General features: G+C 25.9%; 1 protein-coding gene across 1 annotated transcript; it reads right to left on the reverse strand.

The window, feature by feature from the left end:
- Nucleotides 1-2,135: 2,135 nt before the first annotated feature.
- Nucleotides 2,136-5,236, reverse strand: LOC124934553 (isoleucine N-monooxygenase 1-like). The gene is made up of 3 exons (XM_047475083.1): nucleotides 4,286-5,236; nucleotides 3,597-4,196; nucleotides 2,136-2,246 (listed from the first exon to the last, which is right to left on the reverse strand). Exons 1-3 carry the CDS (start codon nucleotides 5,234-5,236, stop codon nucleotides 2,136-2,138), a joined length of 1,662 nt encoding a protein of 553 aa, XP_047331039.1.
- Between the last annotated feature and the right edge of the window lie 7,451 nt (nucleotides 5,237-12,687).

Consider the following 12,687-nt stretch of genomic DNA (forward strand, 5'->3'; position numbering starts at 1 on the left):
TAACACGTTTTCACGTTTTTGACACATTTAACACGTTTTTAACACATTAAACACGTTATTAACACATTAAACATGTTTATCATGTTTTTGGCACGTTTAACACGTTTTTGACACGTTTAACACGTTTTTGACACGTTTACCACATTTTTGACACGTTTTGGCACGTTTAACAAGTTATTCACATATTTGGCATGTTTAACATGTTTTTGACACGCTTTCATGTTTTTAACACGTTTAAAACGTTATTAACACATTAAACACGTTTAACACGTTGTTGACATATTTCACATGCTTTTTACATTTTTGACACGTTTGACACATTTTTAACACATTTAACACATATTTGACACGTTTAACACGTTTTTCAAATTTTGGTACGTTTAACAAATTTTTCACTTATTTGGCACTATTAACACATTTGTGATACGTTTAACATATTTTTACGTTTTTGACACGTTTAACACGTTTTTAACACATTAAACACGTTTATCATATTTTTGACACGTTTAACACATTTTCACATTTTTGGCACGTTTAATATGTTTTGGTATGTTTAACACAATTTTGGCACGTTTAACACGTTTGATAAATTTTGGCACATTTACCACATTTTGACATGTTTAATACATTTTGTCCCGTTTAACACACTTGTGTAATGTTTAAAATGTGTTAAACATGCCAAAAACGTGAAAAACGTGTTAAACGTGCCAAAATATGTTAAACATGTCAAAATGTGTTAAACGTACCAAAAACATGTTAAATGTGTTAAACATGTTAAAAAGTGTTAAACGTGTCAAAAATGTGTAAAACGTGTCAAAAACGTGTTAAACGTATGAAAAACATGTTAAACATGTCAAAAACATGTTAAACGTGCCAAAACTGTGAAAAATATGTTAATATTATCAAAACGTGTGAAAAACATGTTAAACATATTAAAAATGTCAAAAACGTGTAAAATGTTCCAAAAAGGTGTAAAAACGTGTTAAACGTGAAAAACATGAAAAACGTGTTAAACGTGCCAAAACGTGAAAAACATGTTAAATGTGTCAAAAATGTGTAAAACGTGTTAAACATACCAAATACGTGTTTAACGTGAAAATATGTTAAACATGTGAAAAACGTGTTAAACATGTCAAAAACGTGCCAAAACGTGAAAAATGTGTTAAACTTGTCAAAACGTGTGAAAAACATGTTAAACGTGTTAAACATGTCAAAAACGTGTTAAACGTACCAAAACCGTGAAAAATGTGTTAATATTATCAAAACGTGTGAAAAACATATTAAACGTATTAAAAATGTCAAAAACGTGTAAAATGTTTCAAAACGTGAAAAATGTGTGAAAAACGTGTTAAATGTGAAAAACGTGTAAAAACGTATTAAACGTGCCAAAACATGTTAAACGTGCCAAAACGTGAAAAACGTGTCAAAATATGTAAAACGTGTTCAACATTTCAAAAAACGTGTTAAACATGTCAAAACGTGCCAAAACGTGAAAAACGTGTTTGATTTGTCAAAACGTGTGAAAAACATGTTAAACGTATTAAAAATGTCAAAAACGTGTTAAACATACCAAAAACGTGAAAAACATGTTAAACGTGTGAAAATGTGTTTTAAGTGTGAAAACGTGTTAAACATGTCAAAAACGTGTTAAAAATGTCAAAAACGTATTAAATGTGTTAAATATGTCAAAAACGTATTAAACGTACCAAAACGTGAAAACATATTTAAGAAGTTAACATGAACCGATATTTTATTTTACAAATATAGAAATTGGAATTGAATTACAATTTTATCATTTTCCCAAACATAGAAATTGGAATTGAATTATAATTCTATAATGTTTCCAAACATAGGAATTGAATTGTAATTTAATGTTAATTCTCGTGAAATTGGAATTAGAATTCCAATTTAAATTCCAATTTCAATTCCTCTTATCAAACACACCTTTGTTGAAAATCATTTTTCAAATCACATTCCCACAATAGTGTTGTGAAGCGAACACCATTGTTGCTCTTCATAACGTTGTAGACATATCGAATGAGATGGTCAGCCTCCTCGGCTCTTTTATCATGCATCCATTGGTGGGTGGCAGGAGAAAGGATGCTAGAGGCCAAGACACGTCTCATCTTCTTCCCTTAATCATTCAAAGGCGTCCATGTAACCGCGGAAAATCCACCACTCACCACCTTGGCCACCACCTCGGCTGATAGGATAATTGGACGCGAAGCAAACACAGCGTCGTTTTTCTTCAAGAACTCGCATGCAATCTCAAGAGATGTAACGGGGATCACATGGATGTTCCCTAACCGGATGCAAAAGATCTCAACGCCCATTTGAGCAGGGGCGGAGCCAAGTACAAGTTAGCCCGGGTAGCCTTAAACAGCCTGTATGTATGTTATCAATAACGACGGTAATTACCGTCGTTATTGGTTATTTTCCGTTGCTGAAAGACATTGGTGACAGCAAACTATAAAACTAGCCCGGATAGATTTTTTTAATAAAAAATTAGCCCGGGTAGGTTTCAAATCCTGGCTCCTCCCCTGCATTTAAGACATGGTTTATCCAAGGGTAAAATGGTTTATTCTTTAACATCAAATCAAGGTTACCGATAATTGGCCATGGCTTCGGACCGGGTGGGAGACCTGCAGGTTACCTTGAAGTCTTCATCTTTCTCTTGAAAATGAGAAAACCCGATATCAAACCATAAATGAAATAAGAGCTTGAATGGTAAGTGGTAAGAAAACGATGGCCATTGTTAATGAGGCAATTGAAAGATGAAAAATATTGTTAAGGGGAGAAGAACATTTATATGAAGGGAACATGATTTATGTAATCTATTTGACCAGAGAATTTTTTTTTCAGTTTCTCATTGTCTCTTCAAAATTCTCTCAATTATTTCTCTTATTATTTAAGTAGGTTTCAATGTAACACAACTTGTGTAGATCTAGTTTTGATAGAGTGCATTATAGAACTTCTCATCCAAGCGCGGCTTTGCAAAGTAGGGGTGAGCAAATGGGTAAAACCAATCCGTTTTGTCCGATCCGTATTAAATCCAAACTAAGTTTATCCAATCCGTAATCCAAACCATTTTACTAATTAATACGGATCGGATACGGATTGGATTGAAAATGGTTTGGATAATCCAAACTAAAAAATATTTATATATTTCAGCTTGAAATTAGTCAACAATTTTTTTTTTTAATTTTTTTTTTAAAATTTTTTAATTTTTTTTTAATTTTTTTTTAAATTTTTTTTTAAATTTTTTTTAATTTTTTTTTTAAAATTCGAATTTTTTATTATTTTTAATTTTGAATCTAAAAAAATAATAAAAATAAAAACAAAAAAAATAAAAATAAATATCGCTGTCAAGTAAAATATATATTATATTGAGATAAAATTTAATTTAAAGAAAATTAATTAAAAAAAATATTTTTATTTAGATAGTTTGGATAATTTGGATAATCCTAATCCAATCCGATTTAATTCAATCCGAACTCAATCCGATCCGATCTCAGTCCAATCCGAAATATCCAATCCGAATTAGTATTTAAGATTCGGATTGGATTGGATTTCGGATTAAACCACCCAATGCTCACCCCTATTGCAAAGGCGTGAAGAGGCTTGGAGATAGACATATCATCTTTAGATTCCATGAGATTAACACAAGAAGTATTTGGCAATGGACACCATGTGAAAGCTTGAAGAAGTCGAGCTAAAAGCATAATCGACATTGTGGATCCTAAGTTGACTCCAGGACAACCACGTCGGCCTATACTAAATGACAATAGACGAAGATCTGGATCAGTCAATATCACTTGTGACTTGTCGTCTTTGAGGTGACGCTCGGGCTTGAACAAAAGTGGTTCATCCCAAATCCTAGGGTTCCTTCCAAGACCTATACGGCTCAAAAGAACATGGCTTCCTTCTGGTATGAAGTAACCTGAAACCATAGTGTCACACATGGACACGTGAGGGACATTGAAAGGCGCCATAGGATGGATTCGAAAAGACTCTCTTATACAAGCTTTAATATAATTGAGTTTTGGTATGTCAGATTCTTGAACAAGTCGATCCTTTCCAACAACTTGGTCTAATTCTTGAATGGCTTTTACCAATATCTCGGTATTGTTTATCATTTCTCCAATAATCCATTCGACGGCGTTTGATGGATTATCGATTGTTGCTATCATTATTTCCTGGATTCATATGTAAAGGATTTATAGATTAGTGCATCAATTTGAAAAAATCATGTGATATAAGGAAATGTGAAAATATTCTTTCTTACCATAATTTGGGCTTTAATCTCTTTTCTTGTTAATAAAGCATTTTCGTTATTATCTTGAAGAGTGATGAGAACGTCAAGAAAATCGTCTTTTTTTTGCCTCGTTCCATCCTTCCATTGTTTAATTCTTGAGTCTATCTCTGGATCTTGATATTTATTTATGCTCTTTAGGGCTCTCATTATTGCCTTCTCATGGCCATCTAGATCCAAACGACGCCGAAGAAATGGAACGTAGTCGGAAATGCTAAAGGAGTACAAATATTTGAGTATCTTAAAAAGCCCATCCACATGTTCCTCTTCCTCAACTCCCGGCCCTTCATTTAGAGTCCCTTCCCCAAAAAACCTCTTGCTAAAAATCATTTGTCTTATGACATTCGTGCAGAAATGTTGTGTGACAACTCTAACATTCACCACACCATTGTTTCCCTTTATAAGGTTCCAAACATAGCGAACGAGGTGGTCAACCTCCTTAACTCTCTTCTCATGCATCCACTTGTGGCTTGTCGGAGATAGGATGTTAGAGACGAGGACACGCCTCATCTTCTTCCATTGGTCACCCATAGGTGTCAAAGCAGCCGTAGAAAATTTGCTAACCAGCTCCGCAGATAGGAAGTTAGGACGTGACGCGAAAGACAAGTCATGTTTCTTTAGAAACTCACATGATATCTCAGGGGAAGTGACAGCAATCACATGAACGTTCCCTAAGCGGATGCAAAAGATCTCGACACTCATCTTCGACATGGCATCGTGTATCCATTGTGAAAATGGCTTATTGTTTATCAATAAGTAAAGGTTACCGATAATTGGCCATGGCTTAGGACCGGGTGGTAGACATGCCTTAGTAGATAACCTTGGATTCACTACTACTCTTCTCTTCAAAAGGATAAAAAATGATACAAAAACCATAAAGGAAATCACAGCTTGAATGGAAACTAAAGGGAAGATGATAGCCATTATTGTTGATGATGCCAATTTATAATGTAGATAGCTATATATATAGCAAAGATGAAAAGAACTTTAACATTTATATACCTTTCATTCTTTTTATTTAAGGAACTTATAATGACTCTATTGTATTTAAAATAAGGTCAATGTTAATATTTATATTTGTAAATAATATGATCTACGTACTGGCTCGATTATATTTTTACCTTTATCTACTCCATAAATTAAATGCAAAATAGGGCATGCAGATATATTTTATATTTTATGTCGCCATAATATTTTTTACTAGCTTCACTTTTGTCTTTTTGGTCCGTCTAAACTCTAAAGTTATAATAAATTAAAATATTATATTTATATTAAAAAAAATTATTATATAAATAATAATAATAATAATAATAATAATAATAATAATAATAATAATAATAATAATAATGAATACATCAATTGTGCTTGTTTGGTATTATTATTTTTTTTTTATTTTACCTAAAATTCAATATTTTTTTACATTTCACTTTATTTATTCCATATTTTATTTTATCCATCAAATAATAAAAAAAAAATTATTTAATATTTAATAATAAAAAAAATCAAAAGTCAAACAAACTCTTATAATATCTGGGTAAATTATAAAGATGAGGCATATATTAAATACTAACTAATAAATATGTGTTAAGAAGAGTGCCTTGTCCCTGTCGTTTTTTCTCGTCGGTTAGGCATACTTGGACAAAAAAAAAAAGTAGTTTTTTTTTTTTACGAATGACGTTGTATACTTAAATAAAAGTTTAAAATATGAATATAATCTAAGGTCAATATGTAGAATATTTTGGTTTAGACATAACAAAATAAAATAATTATATTACTAAAAGAAGAAAATTATTTATAATTTAATTATCAAATGAATAATAACACATTTATAACCAAATTTTACTTAACAAATATTTTATATTGTCAAAATTAGACAAATAAAGTTGAACGTCTCCACTTTTCGATTTTTAAAAAATTTCAGATCCCATCTTTAAGGCTGTTCGTATCTTCCAATTGGTCTGAGTTTAATGTCTTACCTTCAGCTCAAATGCTCATGTGGTAGGAGACAAGAGAATTTAATGATAAGCTTAACCGAGTATTTTTTTTTCAAAAATGTTTTAGTCGATTACTTTGTTAAGTCATGTGGCTTACCTTCTTTTCGAATCTCGGAAAACAAAACGAGAATACGACTCTCTTGAAAATAAAACTTAGTAATAATCAATAGTTCTTTTTAAGAATCGTCACTTAATTATTTCTCGAGAAATTAAGAAATAAAATTTTAAAAATTTTATTTTAGGCTCAGTGATTGGTTAGGAAATGGTCTAGTTGTTGTGACCAGCCTCCAACAAAATGGCTTAATTAGAACTTTCCATCTCTTTCCAAATAGACCTAATTTATTTAAGGAATCAAGCAATTGAAAATGCTTTAGTTATCATCAACACTCATTCAATGCCCACGGGAAGCATCCACACCAAAAAACACTCATCCATACTGATATTTGAAACACCAGTTCCATACTATTTTTTCAACTAATTTAGTAATTAAATAACAAAATAATTTCAAATAATTATGTTAAACGAATAAAAAAAACATAAAATAATGTTAAAGATGTATTTAACTGAGCAAAAACAAATTAAACGGACTAAAAATGTTAAATGTGTCAAAAATGTGTTAAACGGGCCAAAACGTGTTAATTAGATGCATCAAAAGTGTGTTGAACGTGTCAAAACGCGTTAACGGTTTAAAACGTGTTACATATTTGTTAAAAACTAAAACTGTACTAAACGAACCGTCAAAACGGGTCAAACGATTTAAAATGAATCAAATATTAGTTAAAAACGTGTTGAATAAGTTAAAAACATATTAAATTAGATAAAACGAATCATAATTGTAAACCTGATCAAAATGTGTTAATTTGGATAAAAAAAACGTAATAAATATATTACTAACTAAAATTTAGTTTGAATTATCATACCCATATTATTTGTTAAATGGATTCACTAAATTTAATTTGGTTAGGTAATATAGATTGATTTATCCATTTGCACACTCTTACCGAAGATCACAAATTAAGTCAATAAAATATATAGAAATTACTCGAAGATACAAAATCGAAAAAGAAGAAATCAGACTACAAGTTAAAGCTTGTTAGACGACGCTAAAACACTTCTTAAGCAAGCTGAAACAAAACTCTAAGACCATCTATAACTGAAAAACTCAGTTTCAAACTCATTTTTGTTCAAATGTCACATTAAACAATAATTCTTTTTCAGCCGAAAACTCATTTCCAAATCTAAGAGAATATTTTTATAATATTCTTTTTTACATCAACTTTTATAACTTTGTAATATCACATATATATTATAATGTTATAAATTACACCCTAATATTTTAATATCGTCTCCATATTATTATTATTATTATTATTATTATTATTGAGTTTTGAGTAAGGGAGAATTTCATCAAAAACATAAAATGAGTTTGCGCTTACTGTTCGATTGGAAGAAAAAGGGATTTGAGTTTCCGTTTGTTTGCGTCTCAGTTGGAGATGCTCTAATAAGTTCATAAACGCATTTTCCCTAGCAGAAGTTTGAAGACACCAATGGTGAATGAAAAACTCGTTCTCTCTTGTCTTATAACCTTTTCTCTAAAATTAACCGCCCAAGCTTAACATCTCATCGTCTCTCTATTTCTGGTTAAAACCAAGGCCTAGTGCAAATAAACTCTCCAGATTTTCTTCTATTTGTTTTGCCTTTTTAACTTATTTAATTATTTAGGTTTGAGTCTTTTAGTTAATCTGATTTATTTATTTACTTATTTATTAACGATTTAATTTTCTAGGTGTCAAAAATTAGCATCTACAAAATTATATATTTAAACAAAGAAAATAAAGTCAAAAGATTGATTTTTTATATATACTTTTCATATCCTTATTTCACTTTTTATGAGTGCATCCAAAAAAAATCTAATAATGGTTTTATCTTAAATACTTCAGCTTTCTATTCTAAAATATTCCTAACAAACGTCTAACATAAAATCTAGAATGAACGAACATATTTTTGTATATATTGTTAGGTTAATCTCGTTATGTTTCGACTGTGTTTAGTGATATTTTGAACACTCGTATTTTTGTAATTATATTTAAACGATTTTCATTTATATAATATTATATAAAACTTTATAAAAATAATAATAAATAATTAAATTTATAAATATATATATACATTAAAATATAAAAAATTAAAATTATAAAAAAATAATTTATATATATTATCAAATTTATAAAAATATAAATAATCAAACTTATAAAAAAATAATTTAAATATTTCGATGAAATAATAATTTAAATATATATATTAAATAATGAGTTTTAATTGTTTAAATAAAAATAAATAATTGAGTTTTAAGCAAACTATATTAGTTTGAGAAATATAAACAAATAGGTAAGTTTGAAAAAATAAACATCATAGAACGATAGATCGGAAAATCATCATTAGTTTGATTAACCAACAATTTTATTCACATATTTAATCACTAAATCTTGATTTATTATATATTATAAACATTTTAAAATATTTAAAATTGTTAATTTATATTTAAAATTGTATGTATTAATATATATTTATATGAGTACCTATTAAAAAAAATTACAATAACTCACTTATTTTTTTTTTATCTACATAAGTTAAAATATTTGTGAGAATTCAAAATATATTCTTTGAGTGTTGTACATTTTGTATAGGTGTTAGGTGAGGACCTATATGTATTGTTTTAATTTTTATATTTTAATTAATCATTCTCAAGAACAATCCTCAAACCAAACATTCACCTTTTTTCTCGCAAAATATGTGTAGTGCATTTTGATGCGACTAATTAAACATCTGGTATTATATATATATATATATATATATATATATATATATATATATATATATATATATATATATATATATATATATATATATATATATATATCATCAATTAATCAATGTAAAGAAGTCAAAATTATATTTAAAGATATCAAGATTAGGATTATGAGAATTGAAAAAACTAGTATTTGAGTTTTAAATATTAAGTTATTTGTTTATTTTTAAATTCGAGAGATTAGCAACATTTCTAAAATCAAATAGGAATCTATTTTATTTTATTTTTAAATATTCTGACTTTTATGTTTTGATGGTTCTTCGAGATCTTTCGATGGTCTATATTTATGGAAGAGATATCTATAATAATTTGATTGTAAATCTTAAATTCTGCTGTAGAGAGGAAACCGGGAAAGTATACAGAATTAAAAAAAAATATTCTATCTACTTGTAAGACTGATCAAATTAATTAAGTTATTTATGATTTTAAGAATAGGAAGAGGAATAGAGAAGTGAATTACTGACATTACCTGATTATTTATTTTTCCAGCATTCTTCTCTCTTCCTTAAATTCTCTCAATGAAGAAGTTAGTTTTTTTACATCATATTTTTATCAAACAAAATATAGGCCTTGTTCGGTTCTGAATTTTTTTAAAAATTAAGAGAGAGAAAATTTATATGATAGATGATGATTTTGAGAAAGTAATGATTATTTTTAGTTAAAAGATTTAAAGGATATTAATATTTATAAATAAAATATAAAATAATAATTTAAAATAATGGGTATTTTGTATTTTGGTTAATGATATGAATGATGTGATGAATGAGAAGTGATTGATTGAAAATTGATTTTGTGTGAGTTTTTTAAATAACCTAAAGAGAACAATGCCATAATAAATAAAAACACATTCATACAAAAATTATAATCCTAAATAAATTACAAAAAAAAAATGAAACAAAATATATATTAAGACTATAATTTGACATTTTTTCAATTATGCTTTATTCAAAATGAATTATTTGAATCCTCTCACATAACTTACTTTTTTTTTTTATCAATCTAATCAATTAAAATAAAAACTCTTTCTCTTATTTAAAACATAAAATTTGAATATTAATTAATTAGCAACATACAAATTTATTCCTTAAGACTATGTTTATTAAAATAATAAAATAAAATAAACTACAATATAAAATAATAAATGTTTGGTTTGTTTATATGAAAAATACTAATAATAAAATGATAAAATAATATTATAAATGATGATGGGCTTGGGCTGGATATATGCCTGGAAGGTGATGCTTGAGATATTGGGCTTATGGATCTGGATATCATGACGCTTTGTTAATCAAATCGTTTTTCTCCATTCCTTCTGGGCCCTTTCTCGGCCCATTTAATATCTTTTTTGAATCGAAATTTGAAGCAACAACTAGCTTGTCCTTTTTTTTTCTTTTTTTTTCTTTTTTTTTTTGTTTGTGTATGTATCTGTCAAATTCAAAAATAAAAATAAAAATTATCAAATCAATTGTGTTATTTTAGATTATTTTATTCAATTGGTTGAATTATTGTGTATAATTAAGCTTTATTTTCTCTTTTTGATTCAATTCATTTAGCTATGTTTATTTTGTTTTTACAAGAGTTTAATCTCGGTAATCAATTTTTTGTTTGTTAATAAGAATAGAACTTAAAATATTTTATTTATAATACAGGGTCGTAAATTAGTCAAGCCAGTTTGAGCTCGAACTCGACTCGTTTATGTATTTATTTGCTCGAGCTTGAATGAGTTTATTAATTGGAGCTGAACTCGATTATTACCTACAAACTCGATTCGAAAAACTTGAATAAAATTATAATTTTAATTATTTATGTAGAAAAAATATTTATTTTAAAATTTAAGTTTTAATATAAAAATAATATATATATATATATATATATATTAATTTCAAGTCTCGATATGCATTCAAATAAATATTTATATGAGCTCGAGCTTGACTTAAACTTGATCAAACTCAAGTCGAGCTTTGACCTATCGGCTCGAGAGCGACTCAAAAGTAATTGACTCATTTGCAACCATACCTTGTCATATTTATTGTCGCCTAATAATCTTGGTCTTATATTTAGACTACCTTAGGTAAACAAAAATAATAATATTACCCTTTCCAATCAAACAAAACATAAAAATAAAGAATTAAAATAATATATAAAAAACCCATAATTTACTAGACATAGGATTTTAATATAATAAAAGTCCATGATAATATTCCATGTCTATTCAAATAATCAATGAACTAAACTGTTACTTAAAAATAAATTGAAAATAAATTATTAAATATATAAGGAATATCTAAACCAATATAAAACTAACTCAAAATTTAATATATATTCAATTTATCAAATATAAAGTCTATCACATATAATGACATTCAAATTAAAAATAAATTGAGTAATATTTGTAAAGAAATAATGTAATAAAATTATAATTATTTAATAACTATTAAGATGTGTAAAAATATTTTATTAAATAAATTAACTTTTTGGTTGTAATGTTTACATAATATTATATATATAATTTATAAAAAAAATGTATCAGTTATTCTTAAAATATATTAAATAAAAACTGCTAATCAAAAAAATATGGTAAAGTTATTTACTAATATTTAAATTCAATTATAACAATTAATTTTAAAAACAATTATCTACTAATATTTAAATTCAATTCAAACAATAAATTTTATAATAAATACAAATATTTATTTTAAAAAATAAAAAAAATTTATCACTTAACCCTCAAATAATTATTTTACATTTTTTTATTATACTTAATTAATTTAAGCTTTTGTTATATGACTATTATTAAAACAATAAATTTATTTTATTGCAGATATATAATTTTACTATTATTATTATTATTATTATTTTAAAATAAAATATAATTTATATATTATTAATATTATTATATTAAATGTTGGAAAATATAAATTTATTTATAATAATTTAATTTAAATATGAATATATAAATTATATTATTTATATTTTTATATTATAATAAAAAAATAATTTATTTTATATTTTATAAATTTATTTTTTAATATAAATAATATTAGTAATTAGTAATATTGAAATTAATAAAATATCATATTTAATTACAAAAACTAATTATTTTTCAAAATAATAAATATTTTAATTTTTATATAGTAATTTAATATATTTTAACTATAACATTTTAATTAATAATTAATAATATATATCTTTAAAAACATTAACTTAATTATTTTTATATTCAATATAAATAACCATATATATAATTAGTTATAAATATTATATATTAATTTTAAGAGAAAATATTTTAATTTTAATTTTATATTTTTTTATAAAATATTATTTCGAATATTAATAATATAATTATAAAAAATAATAATAAATTAATATAATTTTAATATTATAATTTTATATTAAATATATGTTAAATTACATTTATTAATAAAACGATAATATTTTTATAAATAAATAAAATAATTTGTAACACTGTAAAAATAATTAACTTAATTTTATATACGTTTAATTAAATATAA

The sequence above is a fragment of the Impatiens glandulifera genome, chromosome 4 (assembly GCF_907164915.1).
Source record: "Impatiens glandulifera chromosome 4, dImpGla2.1, whole genome shotgun sequence".
In the NCBI taxonomy this organism is placed as follows: Eukaryota; Viridiplantae; Streptophyta; class Magnoliopsida; order Ericales; family Balsaminaceae; genus Impatiens; species Impatiens glandulifera.